Genomic DNA, 22,615 nt, shown 5'->3' with positions numbered 1-22,615 from the left:
TTTTACAGTAGTTTTGAGATCAGATTTTGGGCTTAAAATCCATTCATGGCAGAGTCTTACATGCAGAGCATTGTAAGGCAAAGTAGGCCCCAAAGAAAACTTCAGATTTTCCACTATTTTACCATCATCAGCATTACAAATAAAAACTCAGAAGACACGTGTAGGTTCACTGGTCATTTTGGATAGTAAATAAAATGTCCGTTCTTGCCATTTGATGGTTATACTTGCCCATGGAGACATTGCGACCTCCGCTTCCTATCACCACCACTGTAAAGTTTCAGTAAGTTTCTCTAAAACAAAGCATTTGGGATCAAAAACACTCTGAATGACTTTGTTTACATCTCAATAATTGCATTATCCAGAAAGTTTGAAAGATCAGTGGAATTCCCCTTTAATGTTGAAGCATTTTAACCCAAAAAACTTTAAGTCTTCAAGGTGGCTCTGTTGATCATCTTCTCAACAGCAACATTAACTTTAGTTTTCAAACACAGTGAAGTGTAGATTAAACAGCAGTCATGTACGTGATTGATTCAGCATCAGTAGGATAGCCAATGGCAACACTGTACACCAGCAGGAGGAGGGATATTTTAAATATGTGGTGGGAAAAAGCCACTCACGCATCATATTAGAACTAATTTGAAACAGAGATATTATTTAAACCTACACTATGTAAGTTTCTGGTGAAAACGTAACGTGTGGAAGAACATTTTGTAGTGTAGGCTGTGCTACAGACCCCTTCCCTGGGTGGATGAATCTGGCATTTGTGAATGCATTGAAAATCTTGTTCAAAGTCAGGGTGTCAAACTCAACCAGTGAAAGGGCCATATTAAAAAATCTCATCAAATCTGTGGGCCAGAGTAAAAAAAAGTTTCTATTTCATTTTTAATGAATGTAACCCAAACTGGCCACTGTTTATTCCAAATATGCGAAAACTTCAACTGTAAAATACAGACACTTGTAGTGGACCTTGAAAAATTACATGAATACTTAAAATAATCAAAATTTAAACGTCCCCAGCTGCTCGGTTTTTTAAACCTACCTATTTGCTTGAACTAGACACCGGGCATCCTTTCTTTGCTGCAAGTTTATTAAGACTTTGGCTCAATTTCTGAGCTGCTGAGCTAATGTGAAGCTTATATCGGTTAAACTGCAGCTGGAATGCATTTTGGTGATATGACTTGTGTGCTGTTCTGTAGAATTGTGTAGAACTGAGATGTAACTGCTGTCCCATAGGCCATTGTTGGGGTAGGAGAGTCAGAGCACGTTATGTTGCAGTGCATGCTGGGGACTGTAGTTCAGTGCATTGAGAAACAAGCTAATATTAATAGACAATACTTCTGCAGGCCAGATAGGATTGTGTGGCGGATGCGATTTGGCTCGCGGGCCTTGTGTTTGATACATGGGTTTTAAGACTTCTGAGGTTGTGAATTAATTATCTAAGGTACTGCTGTCATCGTATCTTCATCAGTACATTGTTGATTTTGCATCTGAGACCTAAACATTGAGCCAGGCCTTCTTTTTGAGGCTGTGCGTGTGGCGTTGAAGACGTATGACGTGGTCTGAAAAACAACTCAGACTTTTAAATTATTATTTCAGATTTTACAAGGTGACCAAATTTTATTGCATTTTTTACTTGTGACTCAGTAAAGCTACTTGGTCGGGACCCCCACAGGGCCTCCACAGAGCAGGTGTTATTTCTCAGCACTGATGTGGTGGTGGTGTGTTAGTGTGTGCTGTGCTGGTACAAGTAGATCAGACACAGCAGTGCTGCTGGAGTTTTTAATCACCGTGTCCACTCACTGTCCACTCTATTAGACACTCCTGTTTTGCTGGTCCACCTTGTAGATGTAAAGTCAGAGACAGTAGCTCATCTGTTTCTGCACAGTTTGTGTTGGACATCCTCTGGTCCTTCATCAGTGGTCACAGGACGCTGCCCACAGGACGCTGTTGTCTGGATATCTTTGGTTCTGAGTCCAGCAGAGATACTGAGGTGTTTAAAAACTTCAGCAGCGCTGCTGTGTCTGATCCACTCAGACCAGCACAACACACACTAACGCTGATCCACCAGCCAAATAATACCTGCTCTATGGTGGTCCTGTGGGAGTCCTGACCATTGAAGATCAGGGTAACAAAGTATGCAGAGAAACAGATGGACTACAGTCTGTAACTGTAGAACTACAAAGTGCTCCTATATGATCAGTGGAGCTGATAAAATGGACAATGAGTGTAGAAGCAAGGTGCACTTAAAGGGGAATTCCACTATTCTTTCAAATTTTATGAATAATTCAGTGGTTAAGATATAAACAAAGCCATTCAGAAGGATTTGATGTGAAGTGGTTCATTGTAGAGACTCATTTCTTTACAGCGGTGGTGATAGGAACCAGGGGTCACAATGTCTACAACACAAATACAGGCGTTTCATTTACTACCTAAAACCTCCAGTGAACTGAGTTTTAATATGCAATGTTGATGATGGTAAAATAAGCATAGGTTTTATTTAGGGACTATTCTGCCTGACAACACCCTGCATGTATCCCTCCAGCCTGAATGGAATAAAATAAACAGATTAAAATACATTTTAAGACAAAACTTTGCCACAAAACTATCATAAAACAATGTGTCAGACATCAGGCAGCGTATATCCAACCATTTCATGTAGTAACTTTCTGTGAGGGAGCTTTCAGAGGTGGACGTCTGGTTCCTATCACCACCACTGTGAACAGTTCTGACTCTGCAAGTTTCTATATAATGGAGCACTTCGCACCAAACCGCTCTGAACGACTCTGCTCACTTCTCAACCATTTAATAACGCAGAATTTTTGAAAACTCGGTGGAGTTCCCCTTTAAATACCTATCAAATAAGTCATAAAGTGAATGTAAAATAATCACATTAAAAAAACTCAACGCAGCAAAACAAACAAGCTGCCGTGAATCATCCGGCAGCAACCAGTTGACACATAAACAAACGATCGCCAGCCCAGCCCAGTCACCGCCCGCTTTTGTCCACTTTCGGTTTGTCTCAGACCTTCGAGCGCGGGCTGTTCTGAGCGTGCGCGCGCGCCCGCGCTCGACCTAGCTGCTGACGTCGTGTTTGAAGTTGAGCGCGAGCGCGAGTTGCACAGTCATGCTGATGTCGAAATCAGGCCGAGCGGGCAGCGCGAGGAGCGAGCCGGAGAGAGAGAGGGAGAGAGTGAAAGAGAGAGAGAGAGAGAGGCGGGTCTGACACACGGCGCTGCAGACTAGCACGCTCGCGCTGATTCTCTGGAGCGTCCGGTCCGTTCCGAAGGCGCGAGGAAGTTCGAGCGGGCTCGCGGGCTCCATGTTGGGGCTGAGCTTCACAGCGCGGAGGTTCTGGCCGAGGGTGAGTGAGTCTCCTTCAGGGCTGAGTCGCCCGGGGTCAGTTGGGGCTGCTGCATTAGGCCTATTCATATCGGTGCATGCTGGGTTAAAGGGGAACTCCACCGAATTTTCAAGATTTCTGCAGAATTCACTCAAACAAAGTCATTCAGAGCGGTTTGGTGTGAAGTGCTCCGCTCTAGATATACTTGACGAGCCAGAGCTGTTTACAGTGGTGGTGATAGGAACCAGACGTCCACCTCTATTAGAAGCTCCCTCTTAGGAAGTTAGTTCATGTTAGTTAGCTCTAATGCTGTAAGTTTTATGATCAAGATTTGGCTTAAAATGTATTTGAATCTATTTATTTTAATCCAGACATGTCGGAGGGATCCATACAGGGCGTTGTGAGGCAAAATAGTCCCCAAAGAAGACTATGCCTGTTTTTCAAAGATTAATATTACACATAAAAACTCAAAATGCACATGCATATGCATGGTGGTGGTTTTGGCTAGTAAATAAAATGGCCAAATTTGTGCTGTACACATGATGACCCCTGGTTCCTATCACCACCACTGTAAAGAAATGAGTCTCTACAGTCAACCACTTCACATCAAACCACTCTGAATGACTGTGTTTACATCTCAAGGGCTAAACTGTGCAGGCGTTTTGAAAAATCAGTGGAATTCCCCCTTTAACGTAACTCTGCTGACTGAGTTGCGTGCTGAGAGATTTGCATTGAGCTCCTGGCTCACTGTATGGGAACCACAGTGTGTCCTACATAATCTAGATTTTGTTACAGCTGGCTGTAGGCTAGTTTATGGGAGGTCCGTGTGAGTGTATATAGATGCAAAACTTGGGGCATATGTTGTTTTCTAAGTTCCTCTACACATTTTAATGCACTATTACTGAATTTAGCCTATTGTGGGAACAAAATAAAACAGAAAATGCAGCCTGTTCAAAACATACTACATCATATTAAGCCATATTTAGGTTTTTATCCTGTAGACGAACTTATTTTCACTTTAAAAAGTCAACAAAACATGTCATTTGATCAAACTCTTGCTTACAACTGCTCAGCTGTACGGTTCAATATCCTTGTGAATCGCACTGCTCCATGTTCCATACAGAGTGTAATGAATGTGGCTTGTGTTTGCACTGTGTTTCCCAGTACAGTTTAAACAGTACGGTTCTTAAGTTTGAACAGCTAATCCCTCAGGACGAGGCCCTGGTGAGTCAGGCTGTGCAGAGAACTCTTTCTCAGGTAGACTGTGGGGGGGGTAGGGTTGCAAGACCGAGCCTTTTCTTGAGAACTGACGTATCACCACCTGCACCTGATACAATGCAAATAAAGTCTCAGGGGAAGCTGAAGGCAAAAAAAAACACTTCCTGTCTCTTTCGTGGTGACTTACAGGTCACGTGCAAAGAAAAAAATGCTACCTGCTTGCCTTATTAGGAGCCGTTGAGTCACGTTTTTGTATTTGCCTTAGACTGCCTGAAATGTTGTGGGCCAGTTTGACAACTGAGCTTATAAGTAGTTACTCTGGCCAGATATACAGCAGCATTTCAAGGAAATCAGGCTTAGTTCATCGTCATTTGTCCACTTAGATGAGTTGTTTTCGTAAGAGTTGACATGACACCACTTTTTCTTTCTCAATACTGATACCGATACTGAATCTTTTGAGTATCGACCCAATACTAAGCCGATATTTCTTCTTTAACCCCTTTTCACAGTAGCAATAAATTGCAATTTCTACTTGTTTTGGAGGTCCGTCTGCATTTTTTCCTTCGGTAACAATAATGTGATGTACTCAATGGAAATTTGAATGGTTTACAAACACAATTTTGATTTTACTGGGAAAATTTTACATGATTTTTTACTGTTGTGACAACTTTGCAAAGAAAGAGATGTGGGAATCAGCAGTTTTGAGGAACGGCTATTTACTGAACACACAGCAGCTGGCCAGCACTGTTTAAAGTAGGCCACAGCAGGTCACCAACAGCCACACATCTCCCAAAAATGGTAGACACCAACACTGCCCCAGTCTCCCCACAGGCCAGCACAGAATGGCACAATAACACATATACAGGCCTCTTTGTGCTAACTTAGACTATTTATATGTTTTAAGTCTCTCTGACTTTGTGTCCTGTGTTCTCCCAGGGGGCTTTGCGCTCGTCGCTCTGCATGGCCACGCCTCCTGCACGTCCATGGCCAAATGAGCCGGTAGCAGGATGCTACAATATGAAGAAAGCTGCAGTGCTGTCTGTTTATCTTTGCATGGCCATCTTTGCAGAGGTGTGAATTGTTTTCACCCCTCCCAGTTCACCCCCTCATTGCTCACTAGCAACTCTGTGTGCATGAAATGTTGGGACACTGTGTTGAGCTGCTAGCGAGCAATGGGAGCTGAGCTGGGGGGCGAAAACAACATACACCTCTCCACAAAGGTGGCCATGCTGAGATAAACAGGTTTGAGGGGCGATGAGGGGTGAAGAATTGTCTTCACCGCTCCTAATTCGCCCCTCATTGCTTGCTAGCAGCTCAACACTGAGTCCCAACATTTCACACACTGACAGCCAACAGTATCCTAGTTAATCTCATAAAAGAGTTATGGGGAAAGCATTTGATTACATTAATTAAAAACAGCTGAGTAGATTTCCATTCCATCGGATTCAATAATGGATCTGGAGTAAGAGCTTAGAAAATACTAAGCAGTTTTTAATTGAAGCACTTCATTTAGAGCATCTAAACGTATAGATAACATTCTGTTCTATTGCCATGAGTTGAGATAATAAATAAATGTGTGCTGACTTAACAAAGTTTCAGACGCTCCTTTTTTACAATGCATGCCCTGTCTCTTAATCATTGTCCAGTTCTCTTACGCTCTAGGATTCAGTACTTTCCGCTGAGTCACTGATATCCTCCTGCATACTCAGAGTATGAGTGGTTCATTATCTTTGGCAGATTTATATCTTTTACCTGTAAGACACTCTGTTCTTTCGTTAATGTTTGACGAGGGATGCAGAAAAATGTCCTTTTTATCATAAAGCATACGGTGACACACAAGAACCTGACACTATTGTAAACTTTATTAATGTCAGTATAATTCAGTGCAACAGTAATAACTATATCGGCCTGATATTTTAAAATGTCTGCATAATTCAATCACTGAAATGTAAACGAGTTTATTCAGTGTGGTTTGATGTAAAGTAGGGAATTTTACAGAAACCTACCAATTTTGATTTCTTTACAGTGGTGTTTATAGGAACTAGGGGTCACAATACCTACAATGCAAATATAGCCATTTTATTTACTATGCAAAACCACCAGTGAACCTCGACGTGTCTTCTGAGCTTTTTTTATGTAATGTTGGTGATGCTAAAAGTTTTGTTTGGGTGCTAACTTGCTTGTAGCTCTCCACCATTTGAAAAAACAGCGTTTGGCCAAAGTTTTATCTCAAACTATGATAAAACGATGTCTCAGGCATCAGAGTATTGGTAAACATTTAATGTAATAGATTTCTGCATGATTTTTAAGACATCACATTCTCCAGATGTCTGGTTCCTATCACCACCACTGTTAATACTCAAAATTAAACAATTGAAATATTTGGTAGTATGACTTTTATGTTGCATTTACAGTATTTGTACAATGCTGTCAAGGCCAGATCCTATTGGAAATTAAGGTGAAGGTTCTTTGAAAGCCTTCCAGAACATGTCAATAGAGTTCAAACAGCTATGTCATTGAAAACCATTTCGCTGCCAGCAGCACATCATCTCCATGGCACATACAAAACGTAGAGTCGAAGACAAAGTGGGACGAAAGTTCACTTTCTGTTCTGCACCTTTCACACTGCAGTAAACTCAGGTTAGTTAATGAGTAATAATCCCAGCGGAGGCACAGAACCTGTGCTGGTACACGTAGTTCTCCGTTTATTAATGTTCCCTTTTAAGTCCAGCTTAGCACGCTGCGTCATGAGGGCACATGATACAATGAGCCTTTATGGCAGGCGGAGGCCAGGGGCACCACTGTTCCACAGGAAGTCATGGCAAGCTGCAACAGTGTCTTGTGATAAGCATGATCTGAGGCAAGCGGCGAACTTGGAACGCTCTGTTGGGCAATAATGCAGGACGCAAAGTCTCTTCAACTGCCCTGATGCTCTGCAAATATGTTATATAACCCAGTGGAACAAACCACGGCGTAGCAAACTCTGTTAGCGTGGCCAGAGGTGGGGCTGGCATGACAGACAGCCATTGAGAGGCGGCGTTTTGCTGAGCTGCGCTCGTTATAATATTCAGGAAATCACTAGTTCCCTTTGGGCCTGTGGGTGTGGCTTTGTTTTTGGAAGACTTAAAGATTTGGAAAGGAAAAGGGAAGTGAAACATGATTCAGCAGAGTGTGCATGGTTGTTAGTGTGTGTGGTTACAGTCAGATACAACAATTTGGACTGTACTCGAGCGTGAAAGAAGATCTTGTGGGCATTCTTTCATGTTTTTGTGCCTACAGCAACTTAACTTATACAATGAAACTTAGGCCCAGTTTCCCAGACATGGATTAATCCCTTAATATTCTAGGTTTATTTCATACAAAGGCTTATTATTCAGTAACTACAGGGACTTCAGTGCAAATGGAGCTGTTTTTAGATTATAGAAGTGTGTATTAAAGCTTTGGCCCTGCCAGGGGGCCCATGGCTTGTTAAGGGGTTAAAGCTAAGCTTGTACTAAAACACATTTCCAGTGATTCACCATTGGCACTGCAGTTCCAAGATTAGGCTTAATCCATGTCTGGGAAGATCACAACTTAATGTCATGATTTAGACCATTGTGTAGAGTCTTTGGAAAGGTTACTTATGATACATACTCTTTTCTGACTCACCAACTTTTTACTTTCTTTTTCAGCACATAGAATGCAAAGAGACTCCACACCCAGGCTATGGTGTCCTACTTCAAGTCAGGAGGCTCCAACTGAATGAACTAGAACTCTCTCGAGTTGGAGAACTGAAAACAATTTTGCTTGGGAGGCCTGTCCGTTAGATACCAAGAGATGTAAGAAGGGACTCATCTGAATAAACATAACAGAGTAGATTTGGGATTTATGTGACATTTTCTCAATGCACCTGGCTATGTACCATTCAGTGATGCCCCTTTGGTCCGAGATGGACCACTGCCACGATGGCCTCCGCACCAGACAAAAGAAGCATGGCTCTCTATCTCCCAGTGATCACCAGTTGTGTCTGTATTTCTTCATGACACGTGGTTGGGTGTAGACTCTCTCCCGCTCCGACCCACTCTGTATCCCAGTAAACGTAATTCGCAACCTCAGGCCTCAGAGAATGATATGTCCAAGGAAGAAGAGGCCCATCAAAGATGAGGATTTTTCAGCCATCGTGGTGCCCTCCATGAAGGGTCATGGTTACCTTGACTACACCATTGAGAGTCACCCTTCCAGAGCCTTTGAGCTCATGGACGAGTTGCGTCATCACGGACTGCTGTGCGACCTGGTGCTTCATGTGACTTACAAAGATACAGTAGTGGATTTCAAGGTGAGAGTTTTCAGGGGTCAGTTCATGAGAAAGATGAGAGTCAGCAAGATAAGAGATTCATGGAGCGCTTGCTCAGTTTGCGCTGAGTCAGCGCGAGTTAACTGAGGTTAGAAGTTCCTGGAACAGAACTGGTTGGGATGTTATATTTATTATCTCTAGAGTCAATCTATACTACAAATACTTGACCTCAAATGCTAAAGGGGAATGAAAACTAGACTGGTTAGCTTGGTCCCATTTCTTTCATGCCAAGTGGTTGCCCTTGCATCATTCAGTATTAGCATGTTGCACAAGGCAGCCTTCTAGGTCAGTACAGAGTTTCTGTACCTGTATTATATGCCTGGTAGGAATACACAGTGCATGTCTGCAGATGTAGGGTGAATATTGCTAAAGTGGAACATCTAAAAATCAAGAAATACAAAACAGAGGCAGGATGACCCTTCTTTAAACCTCTACTGACCGAACCTTAAGTTTGTCCACATACTACTAATAAAGTGGGACTTGTTGCTTTCAAAGTGGAACACTTTATGTCTTTACTTTAAAAAACTAGATGATGTTGATACCATAAAGAACATGTTTTAAGTATTAATTTTGAGAGATCACTGAGAGATTGTGAGTTTGATATCGCAGCCACCTGTGGTGGGGAAGCCAATTTGCTTCACTCTCTCTGGGTGGGTTGGATGGCCCTCCCTATTCACTCCCATCAATCATCAAGCATGTGCTAGCCAACATGGGCAGCTGTTAGCTGACACAGCAGAACTGGCAATTAGCATTCTCCTTTAAGCGTGTTAAGCTGTCCGGTGCCCTTTGAAAAGATCTGGTGGCGCTTCCTATATCTCTGAGAAATCAAGTCCTCACCCTCCCAGCTTGGTGGCATCGAATGTTGGGGGAGAGCAACAAAGCAGGTCGAATTGACAAAGAATAAATTGGGGAGAAAATTGGGTAAAACCCCCCCAAAAAGAGCAATGAAATAGAGATTGCTGGATCTCATTCCATATAGAGGTTTTCTCTTTGGAAAACCTCTGTTGTCCAGTATGTACTGTTTTAATTGTAATGACAACACAGCAAAAAGGTATTCACTCCTCCTAAACGATTGTCCCAGTTTACCAAAAACACCCTGTCCCACTTTGCTAATATGTTACAGGTAAGACAGAGAAAAGAACATAAAAATGACTTGAAATGCATTTATACATTTTCTTTTACATCTCACTTCCATGTGTGTAACATATATAAATCCTTACTTCTTTAACCTTAGCATAATTTCACTTTTTTCGTGTTCTTGGATTATAAAACGGAGAATGCCACGCCCCCCAAAAGTAGCATCACAAACATAGAACCCCAGCAGTTTAACACATGCTTACACAGGATCATGTCAGGAATGAATTTTGATATAAAGTACAAACATATGAAGATATACATGATCCACTTTCCCATTTGTCCCACTTTACCAATATTCACCCTACTACAACCGCCTGCAATTGCAATGCTGTTAAACCCCTTAAAAGGGCCCAACTTTATAATCTATATTATTATATAATCTATAATCTATGAATAGTTTAACCCATTTGCCTTGAAGTCCCTGTAGTTACTCAATAATAAGCCTTAGTATGTAATAAGCCTAAGATTTTAAGGGGTTAATTAGCATTTAAGTCGTTTTGGGGGCATCATATTTTGTGCTTGGATGTTATTATACCCGTCACAGAAGTGTGTCTATATTCTCTAGGTACACAAGCTGGTGCTGGCTGCTTGTAGCCCCTACTTCAAAGCCATGTTCACCAGCAACTTCAAGGAGTGCCAGGCCTCGGAGATAACTCTGAAGGACGTGTGCCCTCAAGTGGTTGAGAGATTGGTGAACTTCGCCTACACCTCCCGCATCACGGTCGGGGAGAAGTGCGTCCTGCACGTCCTGCTGACCGCCATGCGCTATCAGATGGAAGACGTGGCCAAAGCATGCTGTGACTTCCTCATGAAAAACCTGGAGCCGTCAAATGTTATCGGGATTTCCCGGTTTGCAGAGGAGCTCGGCTGCATGGAGCTTCATCAGCAGTGCCGGGAGTACATCAACACTCACTTCAGTGAGGTGGGTGCCAGGGAGACCCTGATAATAGAGTGTCTGTTAGCATTAATCAATGACTCGCTACTGGACATGCGATCCTTAATGACTGCGCTGAGACAGGGTGCCATGTAGATATAACTATCTACCAGCTACTCAGTGAAGTTAAAAGCTCAGACAAATCTACTTAGAGCCAAACTTTCCAACCTCACCACTTTCAGTTTCTATTTAAATTATCACCAATTTGGTTTCCTTCCTGTAGTCATCATAACTGTGGGGTCAAACCTCACAACTCAGTTTTTTTTTTTTTTTTTTTGTGTGTGTAAATCATTTAATGGCACCAGCTGCCCTTTACATGAATTCCGCGACGAATGGAACAAAGAAATGGTCCCAAATTGCATTTTTTCCATTGTCCCAAAAGGTTATCATTTTAGAAATGCAAGATTTTGTTCCGGCTTAGATGATATGCTCCAGCGCCTATTAAAAACCAAAATTTCAATGTTGAGTGTTGACGAAGAGGAAAAAGTCAGACTCTCAAAGCTTTCTCAGAGTGACCAAGCAGAGTGATGTCATCTGTGCACTTTCTTTCAGGTAATCAAAGAGGAGGAGTTCTTCAGCCTGTCTCATTGCCAGCTGCTGGAGCTGATCAGCCAGGACAGCTTAAAAGTGCTTTGCGAGACCGAGGTCTACAAGGCCTGCATCGACTGGGTGCGCTGGGACGTGGAGGGTCGTGCCCAATACTTCCACGCTCTGCTCAATGCTGTCCACATCTACGCCTTGCCGGCCAAGTTTCTCAAGAGACAGCTGCAATCCTGCCCCATCCTAAGCAAAGCCAACTCTTGCAAAGACTTCCTCTCCAAGATCTTCCAGGATATGACCCTCCGCAAGCCCCTGCCCCCTGCCCCGCACCGTGGAACCCAGTTGATCTATGTGGCTGGGGGCTATAATCAGCATTCGCTGGGCTCTATGGAGGCCTTTGACCCTCGGAGGAAGACTTGGCTGAAGCTGGCGGATATGGAGACGCCCTGTAGTGGCCTGGGAGCCTGCGTGTTGTTCGGGCTCTTCTACGCAGTGGGAGGTCGAAACCTTTCTTTGCAAAGCAACGTGGATTCTGCAGCACTGTCCTGCTACAACCCCATGACTAACCAGTGGACTCAGCTAGCTTCGCTTAACTTACCGAGAAACAGAGTGGGCATCGGGGAGCTTGATGGAAGCATCTACGCTGTTGGCGGGTCACATGGGTCCACGCATCACAACACTGTGGAGAGGTAAGTTTGAGGATGGACACTGAACTTAAAGGGAAACTCCACCGATTTTGCAAAATTACTTAATTATTCAATGGTTTAGATGTAAACAAAATCGTTCAGAGCGGTTCGGTGTGAAATGCGCCTTTCTAGAGAAACTTAGAGTCAAAACTGTTCAACATTGTAGTACTAGGAACCAGACGTCCATATGTCTACACTACAAATATCACCATTTTCTCTGCTATCCAAAATGACCAATGAACCTAAATGTGTCTGATTAGTTTTTATATGCCACACTGATAATGGTAAAGTAGTCCTAAATTTAGTTTTCTTTGGGTAATATTTTTTCCTTACAATGCCTCTCCACCCTGCATGCCTTTTGTGTTGTTTAGGTTGGAGGCGTCTCACGTTGTCAAAAAAACTCAGAGCTTATGTGAGTAACGATATTTATCAGAGGAGCTGTGATAGATCACAGTTGCAAATGCCTGGTTAATTGTTCAGAATGGTGGTGAACTGCGCTGCACCAGGATGCAAAAACAAATGGAGAAAATACAGTACGGTGCGTTTTTTCAGTTGCTGTTACAAATACCAGAAATCTTTAAGTTGTGGCTAATTGTTTTGAAGCTACACACAAATACCAAGGTCAAACAACTTCACCAACGAAGACTAACTTACTCAAGACCAGTGAAAAAAAGCAGAGCGAATTTCTTCAAATACCGGCTGTTAAAGAAAACTGCTGTTCCCTCTGTTGTATTTTCCACCACAGAAACTGGAATCAAGGTAAGAAACGTTTGTGAGTGAAATAAATTAGTCATCGTTAGCCACCGTACATACAATATTGCAGCCACGCAATGAAATACCTATCTGCCTCACTGTCCTACCTCATAAAGTGGTAAGCAGTGTGGCAAGTAGTTTGTTTTTGATGCCACCAGTTTCCATTCACCCTTTATACTAAAAATACATTTTATAGCATCACAAAACAACATCTCAAATATTAAGCATTTTTTGTAACAACTTAACGGGACGTAGCTTTTAGAGCCATTAAATGCTTCAGACGTCTGGTTCCTAGTCATACAATGGTGAACAATTCTGATACTGTAAGTTTCTCTAGAAAGACGTATTTCACACCGAACCAGTCTGAATGATTTTGTTTACATCTATGTAATCCTTGGTTAAATTACAATTTTACTCAATGTAAAATGTTGAAATTCTCGTCTGTTAGCATGTCGGTCATATAGAATAAAGGTAACGATATTGAGGTCAAACTTCCCTAACTACTTTTGGCCATGTGGCGTCAACACAAGCTCATTTGTTTACTTTATAAAATGAGTTTATCAAGGTTGGCTTCGTTTTGCATTATTGCGCAATAAGGAGCTAATCTGTGCCTCTGTTCGCATGTGGCAACCACCCAAACCAGACACACATGACTTGAGGCAAGTGCGACGTTCATTTTGATGACTGGTATAGATCTGTACGTACTTTGCGGGTGCTTTAACTGGAAATACTTCTGCTGCAGTTTAATAGAAAGCCTGGAACAACCCCAGGCATTCAGATCTGCGTTACATATGACAAGAGGACACTATTGCAGTTAAGCGAAAGCTTCAGCGGGGATATAGCTCGTGTTACATATTGTACGAGGCTTGTGAGCCGCCTTTCATCAACCTCAAAATGTTTTGACTTGGGATGTGCTCCCTCCAGCACCAGGCAGAGTCTGCTATCATTCAGAGGAGTCACTCTAGACGAACAGGCTTTAGGCTGTTCTGTTTCATAACCCACATACCGCAGCTAATAGTCAGAGTGTGCTTCGGAAGAGCACTGCCAGCTGTAATGCCAGAATAGGTGTTGGTACAGGAATTCTGTTGTTCCTTCTTCCAGCGTGCTCTCCTACGAACCTCTGCTCTGTTAGATCGGGCTGATGTTTTTTGGTCAAGGACTCGGGAACTGAAAACAGCAGAGGTTACCATTGACCAAGGATGACAATGCACATCTTTATCTCAGATATGGTCTGCGAGTTGACCCGTGACTTATGCAATCTCACTCTGCCAGAGGTTAATAAAATAAGGGTGGTGGAGCATGAAAGTGTGTTTTACGTAAGACGATCGTTACATTAACTGTACTCGGTGGCTCACTCTGTGTACACATTAGACAGTGGAAAAGAGTTGCTGTCATATGTTTTCGCAACACTTGAAATGCACAAGTGAGCAAGGAAAAGCAGCACCAGTCAGTTCAGATCTCAGGAATGTGAATCCGACTGACAGTGCTTTATTTACTGCGCTGAACAGAGCAAAGCTAATCTCGCCAAGAATGCAAGCGGGACAAGTGTGTACATTCTCCAATCTGAAGGAAGAGTGGAGCTGAGCCACCAGCTTGGAAATCAATAAAACGACTGAAATTGCAAAAAGGTGTGAAATTCAAGCCTGCGCGTTCACTTCTGGTTTGTCCCTTGACAGCCACCGTATCTGTCAGCAACTGTAGAAGCCTCTGGAAAACTTCGCAAAACGGAAACGTCGTATCGTTTGCAGCCTAAATGTATTCTCATCTCGTTGAAAGGCTGTTTGAATCGGGACGTTTTCTGCGACTCAGATAACATAGCCTTTGGGACATCCGCATCGCTGTAGATATGATGGGGCTGAATGCTTTTTATTGAGTTCTGCTTGGATGTATTTCAGTCTAGGAAGCTGATTTTACGATATCTGGAAACGGTTACAAGTGCTATATAGCACTGATGCTTCATGTTTGTGATGGATCAAGCATTGCCATCCATTCACATTCAAAGACACACTGTGTTTTATTAGACTAATTATTAGTTATTAGAATTATTAATATTAATTTAATTATTAGAAGTAGTAACACTGTTTATTATTAATTTTATAATTATTTATAATAATTAAGGCACGACTGATATAAATGTTTTGTGGCTGATCCAACACCAAGGGCGAAAAATTGATAACTGATAATATTGGCCAACATAATTACAGTATATGATTATATTTATATTTTAGGTTTTAATATTACACTCCAGTAGTTGAGTTATATGACTGTCAGTTCTCAATCATCACATTTTTAAACAATAGAAATGTATATATATATATATATATATACGATTATATGTTTTTGAATTTTTTACCATGATGTTTTGTATTTATATTCACTGGTTCAGCTTGTGTTGTTACACTATAGATCCCATGTGTGAAACCCAAGGCCCGCAGGCCAGGACAGGCCCATGGCTCAATCCTATTCGGCCTGCAAAATTATTTTAATTTTCCAATAATATTAGACCATTTCTCCATGAGCTGCACTACAGTTCCAGCATGCACTGCAACATAAAGTGTGCTCCCACCCCCTCCCCAAAAATGATCTATGAGACAGTGCCACAAAAATAAATAAATAAATAAATAAAAGATGACAGGTATCTACTTCAAGCAAATGGGCAGTTTTAAAAAACCTACTGTCCACTGGGGACATTTAAAGAGGTTTATCAGTTATCTGCAGCTAATGTAGCCTATTGTTATTTTTGAATCGTTCAACTATTTTGTGCCTAATTTTTACCTTTGTAGTTTTGGCATATTTTGAACAAACAATGGCCAGTTGGGGTCATGTGAAAATGTTAAGTAAAAATAAACCAAAAACACAGCTGACCCACAGATTTCTTGGGATTTTTTAATATGGCCCTTTGTGGTTGAGTTTGACAGCCCTGCTACAGATAATCAGAGAGTGCTTCAGTGGCATAAATATCTAAGATTTTGTTCTGTTTTTGGGAGATCGTGAGTTTGAAACCTGACAGTGCTGCAACCAAAAAGTGTTAATTATCAGTAACATTATCAATCATACCAATAAAACCATGGGTCTCTAATATTGGTCTCTAATATCTTATAGGCCACAAGATTTGTCTTGTAAACTATTTATGCATCTAAGTACACCTTAAATACTTCATGCAAACAAAAGGCGAAAGACACGAATGTGACAGTCACCTAAACGAAAGCAGTGTTGAGACTTATTTTTGCCTAAATTCAATACTGATCGTCACATCTTTGTTACAGGTATGACCCCGAGGCGAACAGGTGGACATTCGTGACGCCCATGTCCGTAGCCCGCCTAGGCGCTGGAGTGGCTTCATGTGGGGGGGCTCTGTATGTGGTCGGAGGCTTTGATGGGGAAAATCGCTGGAAAACAGTGGAACGCTACCAACCGGACACCAACACTTGGCAGCATGTAGCACCTATGAACACCGTACGAAGTGGCTTAGGTAATTACTAAACAGTAATCACAGAGTTTTTGCTGGTCCTGGTTTGGTATTTCAGTGCCAATCGATTCCTGTTTCCTGTCTTTACTGTGTAGGAGTGGTGTGCATGGATTCTTACCTCTACGCAGTGGGCGGTTACGATGGCCAAACGCAACTCAACACTGTGGAGAGATATAACGTATCCAGAGACGTGTGGGAGCCGATGGCATCTATGGGCCACTGTCGCAGTGCACACGGAGTCACGGTCTACCAGGGAAAACTGTTTGTATTCGGTGAGTTAGGGTGCTTTACTGCATGGAGCTCTGAGGGCCTTGTCTATTTCAGGCAGCCACAACGACCTTTGCAATCTCTGTTAAACGTTGCAAGCACAGATGGGCAAACATTGTCCAGGCACATCTATGTGTGCCATGTGTGAAAGGGTTGAATGAAGTGGAATATAACTAGGAGGGCCAATTAATTCTTCTCAGCCAGTCATATTACTCATCTCAGACTCTTTTAAACAGCTGCACTAAGCACACTAGTGCATCACTAAAATAGCTCACTTAGGGGCTGTTTACACCTTGCATTATCATGTGCTTCATGTTGGGATCGTGTTTAGATATACTTTGGATGGATTCTATTTACATTTTTCACTAAATGGTGACCAGATGAGATCCGATTTTCCGGTGTGAAAAGCACATCGACATGTAATTTCTGTTTTAATTCTGTTTTTATGTAGAAAACGCCTTTATACTGGTGTTGAAGGTAGTCCAGATCAGACTCTGACACAGTGTGTCTTGGGTGTGTTTACACTTGGCTTTTCATCCAGAAACGCATGTTGATGCAAGTTATAAATAGCCACCTAGAGAGGCAGGAGGCTGAGGTGCATGCGTGCAAGTTGCAAAACAGTATAACAAAACAGTGACGTCTACTACAACAAGCAGGTATAAGGTATGGCCACTGAGGTTATTTTTCCAGAGCCGTACAACATCCTGCACAGTTTAACGCACTTCAACATTTCTTCATAGACGCAGACACTGGACAAAGCCTACAGTGCTGTGAAAAAGTATTTGCCCCCTTCCCAGTTTCTTCTATTTTTGTAGGTAACCCAAGTAAACACCAAGTGCTGTTTTCTTACTTACTAATTTAACCAGTTAACCAAATTCAGTTGAATATTGGGTTCAATTTCACCATCCACACCCAGGCGTGATCACTGCCAAACCTGTTAAATCTAAACATCTCTTAAATAGAACCTGTCCGGTAATGTAAAGCAGGCTAGAAGGTCTCAAAAAGCAGCACATGATGCCAAATTCTAGATTAAAATACAGATGTGAAACAAAGTCATTGTTTCACATCTGTATTTTAGTATTGGAAGGGGTTACTGTATTGTATTGTAGTCTGGAAGGGGTTACAACAAATGGAGAAAAACTGGAACAGTGGTGAACCTTCATAGGAGGGGCTGGCCTATCAAAATCTCACCAAGAGCACATTGACAACTCATCCAGGAGGTCACAAAAGAACCCAGACAAACATGTAAAGAACTGCAGGCTTCACTTGCCTCAGTTAAGGTCAATGTACATGATTCCACAATAAGAAAGACACTGGGCAAAAATGGCATCCATGAGAGAGCTGCAGAGGCGCAAACCACTGCTGACCAAAAAGAACAGAAAGGCTCATCTTGTGTTTGCCAATAAACATCTAGATGACCCCCATTACTTTTGGGGTGATATCATGTGTGGACTGATCAGTCAAAGGTGGAACTTCTTGGAAGACACGGGTCCTGTTACATCTGGCTTAAAGCTAACACCACATTTCACAATAAGAACATCATACCAACAGTCAGACATGGTGGTGGTAGTATGGTGATCTGGGGCTGCTTTGCTTCTGCAGGACCTGGATGTGTCATAATTGATGGAACCATATATTCTGCTCTCTATTAGAAAGTCCTGAAGGTGAGTGTCCACCTGTCAGTTCATGACCTAAAGCTCAGTTGGGTTATAGAGCAGGACAATGATCCAAAGCACACAAAACAAGTCCACCTCTGAATGGCTCAAAAGAAACAAAATTAAGATTTTAGAGTGGCCAGTCAAAATCCTGACTTGAATCCCATTGAGATGCGGTGGCGAGACCTCAAATGGGGAGTTAATGCTTGAAAACCCTCCAAAGTAGCAGAATTAAAACAATTCTGCACAGAAGCGTGGGCCAGACTTCCTCCACAGTGATGTTAAAGACTCATAGCAAGTTATCACAAATGTTTGATTGCAGTTGTTATAGCCAGTGGTGGTGCAACCAGTTATTAGACTTAGGAGCAGTCACTTTTTCACATGGGTAAAATAGGTTTTCAAAAAATCTTTATCTTCAATAAATAGAATAATCATTTAAAGCAGCACTTTGTGTTTCCTCTTACATGTTGTCTTTATCTTATATTAAATCAGTTGGATTATCTGAAACATTTAAACGTGACCAATTAGCAGAAATCTAACAACTCGGGTGAGGGGCAAATACTTTTTCACAGCACTGTACCTTGACTCTGAAAGCCTAAAGCTCACTGGGTTGAAAAGATAATAGGCAGTAAAGTCAAACAGTCCTCATGCTGCACCCAAGCTAGAGCCGTGTCTTCGCACCTGCTCATAGAACCACCTCGCCTTACGATACTTCATTTACATGGAACTCCCATTTTATTGCACCTCCTTTCAAGTCGTTATGCAGTGCACGGTGTGAAATGTCCAAAACACCAGCTTCAAGGTCACAAAGATTCCACTGTGTCATTGTGTGTGCACCCGCAAAGAGCGGCTCTATGTGTGTAAGATTGGACGGATGGTGAGAAACGATTAACAGAGAAATATTATCATACTGTCTCCATCTTGACAGTTCCCAAATTCCCTGCTCTATCTATAGGCTTCCATTTGCCACATTGCGCATGCACTTTATCCAAAGTGACATATTATTCTGTTTCACAACTGGTTATTTACTGAGAAAATGGAGCCTTTGTGTCTTGATTGTATTTGCTCGTTGAACCGGCCAGCCTCTCATTACAAGGCCATTTCCCTATCAGCTAGAACACAATGCAGAGTCATTCACAAGTTAATCAGCAGCGCAACCCGGGAATGCGCACTTCGCATGTGCCATCATTTTTCTTGCAAATTCCTATACAGGACACCTTAATGTATGTACCATTGTTTTTTATTTAGCATTGTACTTTATATGAATACATATAAAATCCACCATATACACACACCTATGACTGCCTCGCAGTGACTGAACGCTGTATTACTGCGCCACGGCACAAAAAACCCTTGTGCTGTTAATGGAATAATCTTTGACCCTGATGCTGCTTGCAGGAACCACTGGGTGTACTGACGAAGTAAGAACCTGTTTTATGTTTAAACCTTGGGGCTGGCAGCTTGTGTTCTTAAATAGAACTAGGCTGGTCAGCTAGCTAACAGGCTAAAAGATAGAAACTCCATCATTAATAACACAGGCTCGAACTGAAGTACTCGCTGTATGATTGACTATAAAAGGACAATATGAAACACTAAAAATGTCTCGATTGTCTTAAAATGTCCGTGTTTCAGTCAGAAGTCGTGTCAAACCCAGGCTGAATCCCAAATGCCTCACCTACTCCCTAAATAGTGTGCTAGCTATGAAAGTTTAGAAATTCTAGCCTCTACAGACAAATAGTGCATCATTTACTGAGTATGGATGTGTCCCAAATGACTGTTATTATGCACTGTTGGGCTGCAGGATACAGTATTTAAAATTTCTACGTAGTGCACTATGTAGGGAGCAGGGAGCCATTTGACAGAGAAGAAGGGCGCTGCTGGATTCATGCTAAATACTACTCAGTGGTAATTTGGTGACCAAAAAGTACTTATAAAGCATACGTTTTTGCACTAAACACTGCTGTGTTATCATATGGTCATTCTTATAAATGAAAAAAGTTAAAAAGTTCATGAACTGCAGTTTACAGCGATGGGCGACCAAACATTCTCCTCATTTAGCGGTCCATGGTTGTTTGGCAGCAATACCGTACTCTGAAGGAACTACATTTCTTGGAGTAATATTTGTTTGTGTCGATTATTGTTAGTAATAACAAATTATTTTCTGAAATAATTTGCTTCACGTTGTGCCTAACAACACCCCTCCCCATGATAAAATCACAGTAATGCACGGCCTCTCGTGGCTTATTGCTTTAATATATTTCCACACCTTCAAAGTTCAGTGTTTGATGCTGGTTGCACTTTTTTTATTTCAATTTATATTCTGTATCGACTGGTTTGAGTCTGCACTTCTGTTTCGTTTTCATGCCAAAAAATGACATAAATGTGGGAACAAAGTAAAAAAAAAAGTTTTTTTTTCTTTCTGCAAAACTAACCTCTATTCACAGCAATGACTTTTCATCAAATCCAAATCATCATAAAATATCTATAAACACAAATGTGCTACAGATTTGAAGGTTACCTGCGACTTCTAAGGGTTTAAGAAACTTTCTGGGAGAACCAGTGGCTTATTGAACGATGCTAACAGATGTCCCATATCTAACTCTGTCCTCCAGGTGGCTTCAACCAGGGCGGTTTCTTATCCAGCGTGGAGTGCTACTGTCCAGGTAGCAACCAGTGGACGTACGTGACGGACATGCCGGTGGGTCGGAGCGGAATGGGCGTGGCTGTAACCATGGAGCCGTGCCCGGGCTGCCTCCAGGAGGAGGAGGAGGAAGTGTGAGAGAGAACTTTGACCTTCGAAGCTCAATGCACTGTCCGTAATCCTTTGAACCTTGACACACTTTCCTTATCAAAAAGAACACGTTTTCCAGGCCAAGTGGCTCTGGGACTGCTGTGCCAGTGAGGACGTTTTCCTCTTGAAGATTTCGAATCAGATTTCAGATTTCGGCGATGCAGTATTTTACAGGCCCCCCCCCCTCACAGTGTGTGTTTGTGTGTTATTTAGAAAGCAATCATTGGACTGTAAAGCTGATTTCCTAACATAATGAGGTTTGATATAATGCACTGTGCCTCAGATGTACACTCGCGCTGAAGACTTGATTTTATTAGTTTGTTCTGTATATCTGCTCATTTTTTAAAAATGTTTAATCTCTGCATTAGATAAAAATATTGAATATTCACTCAGACTTCAGTTATTGAGTCTCTTTACTTTTCCTGTCATGTTGAAACAAGTGACAAGTTCAAAATCTCATGTTTTATGTTGTGCACTTCTCTTCCCGGCCACTAGGTGGAGGAATATGTCTTCTAGAAAAAAGTGAGTGCTTTTAATGCAGGATTTTAGAAGAATGTCAATCTTTTTTCACAAACTTTTTATATTAAGGACTTTACATTTTAATTTATAATTAATAAAGTAACGAGGTTCATTTACTGTAATATATATTGGTGAAATTTAGACCTATATTTAGTGCTATATTCTTAATCTTGTAGTTAAATTTAGTTAAACATTATCAAGATCTGTACGGCTACAGTCAGATAATAGCTATGCTATCAGTGACATAACTGGTGCACTTTGCACGCTGACCACTCATACAGCTCCATGTTAATCACTTCACTGCTCTTACACATTAACACAGGAGCTCGCTAGCACGCCATTATTTCCTAACAAGAGTGCAATTTCTCATGTGACGTCACGGCATTAGTCACCAAGCAAACATCAGCGGATTGTTTATCTCCATCATCGGCTGCTGCCTGGCTGCTCTTTCCTTTGGCTGCGTTTACTGTATCTGTCTAGGGCCACACTGGGTGGACAGTGGAGTACATGCTGCCTCATGGTGAGCTTAGCTGGGCTGGGTGGTGATTTTGGCTGAGTGGACGCCCAAAACCGCCCTCCTAGTAAACACGTCTGTGATAATCATCACTTAAAGGGGAATTCCACCAATTCTAGAGAAACTGACAGAATTGGAAACCAAGTCAGAAGTAGAAACCGGACGTCCAAAGCGTTTAATGCCTCTAAATAGCCTCACAGGAAGCTATTACACAGAATTGTTGCAAAGATGTTGCTTGATGTCGGAGACGTGATCGTATTTAGATCTAAAATATTTTTAAAAGCCATTCATGGTGGAGGGATACATCCATGGCGTGATAAGACATATTAGTCTTAACTGGTTGTTTTAGATCGTTAATAAAATGGCTATATTTGTGTTGTAGACATTGTGACGCCTGGTTCCTATCACCACCACTGTAAAGAAATCCAAGTCTGTACGTTTCTCTACAATGAGGAATTT

The 22,615-nt window shown here is 41.9% G+C and overlaps 1 protein-coding gene across 1 annotated transcript; it reads left to right on the top strand.

The window, feature by feature from the left end:
* The first annotated feature begins 2,995 nt into the window (after window positions 1–2,995).
* Window positions 2,996–21,517, top strand: keap1a (kelch-like ECH-associated protein 1a). The gene is made up of 7 exons (XM_036596114.1): window positions 2,996–3,361; window positions 8,230–8,873; window positions 10,594–10,950; window positions 11,515–12,191; window positions 16,208–16,413; window positions 16,506–16,682; window positions 20,945–21,517. The coding sequence occupies exons 2-7, from the start codon at window positions 8,664–8,666 to the stop codon at window positions 21,109–21,111; spliced, it is 1,794 nt and encodes a 597-aa protein (XP_036452007.1). The 5' UTR covers window positions 2,996–3,361; window positions 8,230–8,663; the 3' UTR covers window positions 21,112–21,517.
* The last annotated feature ends 1,098 nt before the right edge of the window (window positions 21,518–22,615 follow it).

Source organism: Colossoma macropomum, unplaced genomic scaffold, assembly GCF_904425465.1.
Source record: "Colossoma macropomum unplaced genomic scaffold, Colossoma_macropomum, whole genome shotgun sequence".
NCBI classification, from domain to species: Eukaryota; Metazoa; Chordata; class Actinopteri; order Characiformes; family Serrasalmidae; genus Colossoma; species Colossoma macropomum.
This window is presented reverse-complemented; position numbering and strand designations above follow the sequence as displayed.

Bases quoted from the DNA above. Each gene is read 5' to 3' on its own strand.
- keap1a (XM_036596114.1), top strand. From the start codon at position 8,664: ATGATATGTCCAAGGAAGAAGAGGCCCATCAAAGATGAGGATTTTTCA. The intron at 8,874-10,593 runs GTGAGAGTTTTC...TATATTCTCTAG, and splicing joins ATACAGTAGTGGATTTCAAG to GTACACAAGCTGGTGCTGGC. The intron at 16,683-20,944 runs GTGAGTTAGGGT...TCTGTCCTCCAG, and splicing joins GGGAAAACTGTTTGTATTCG to GTGGCTTCAACCAGGGCGGT.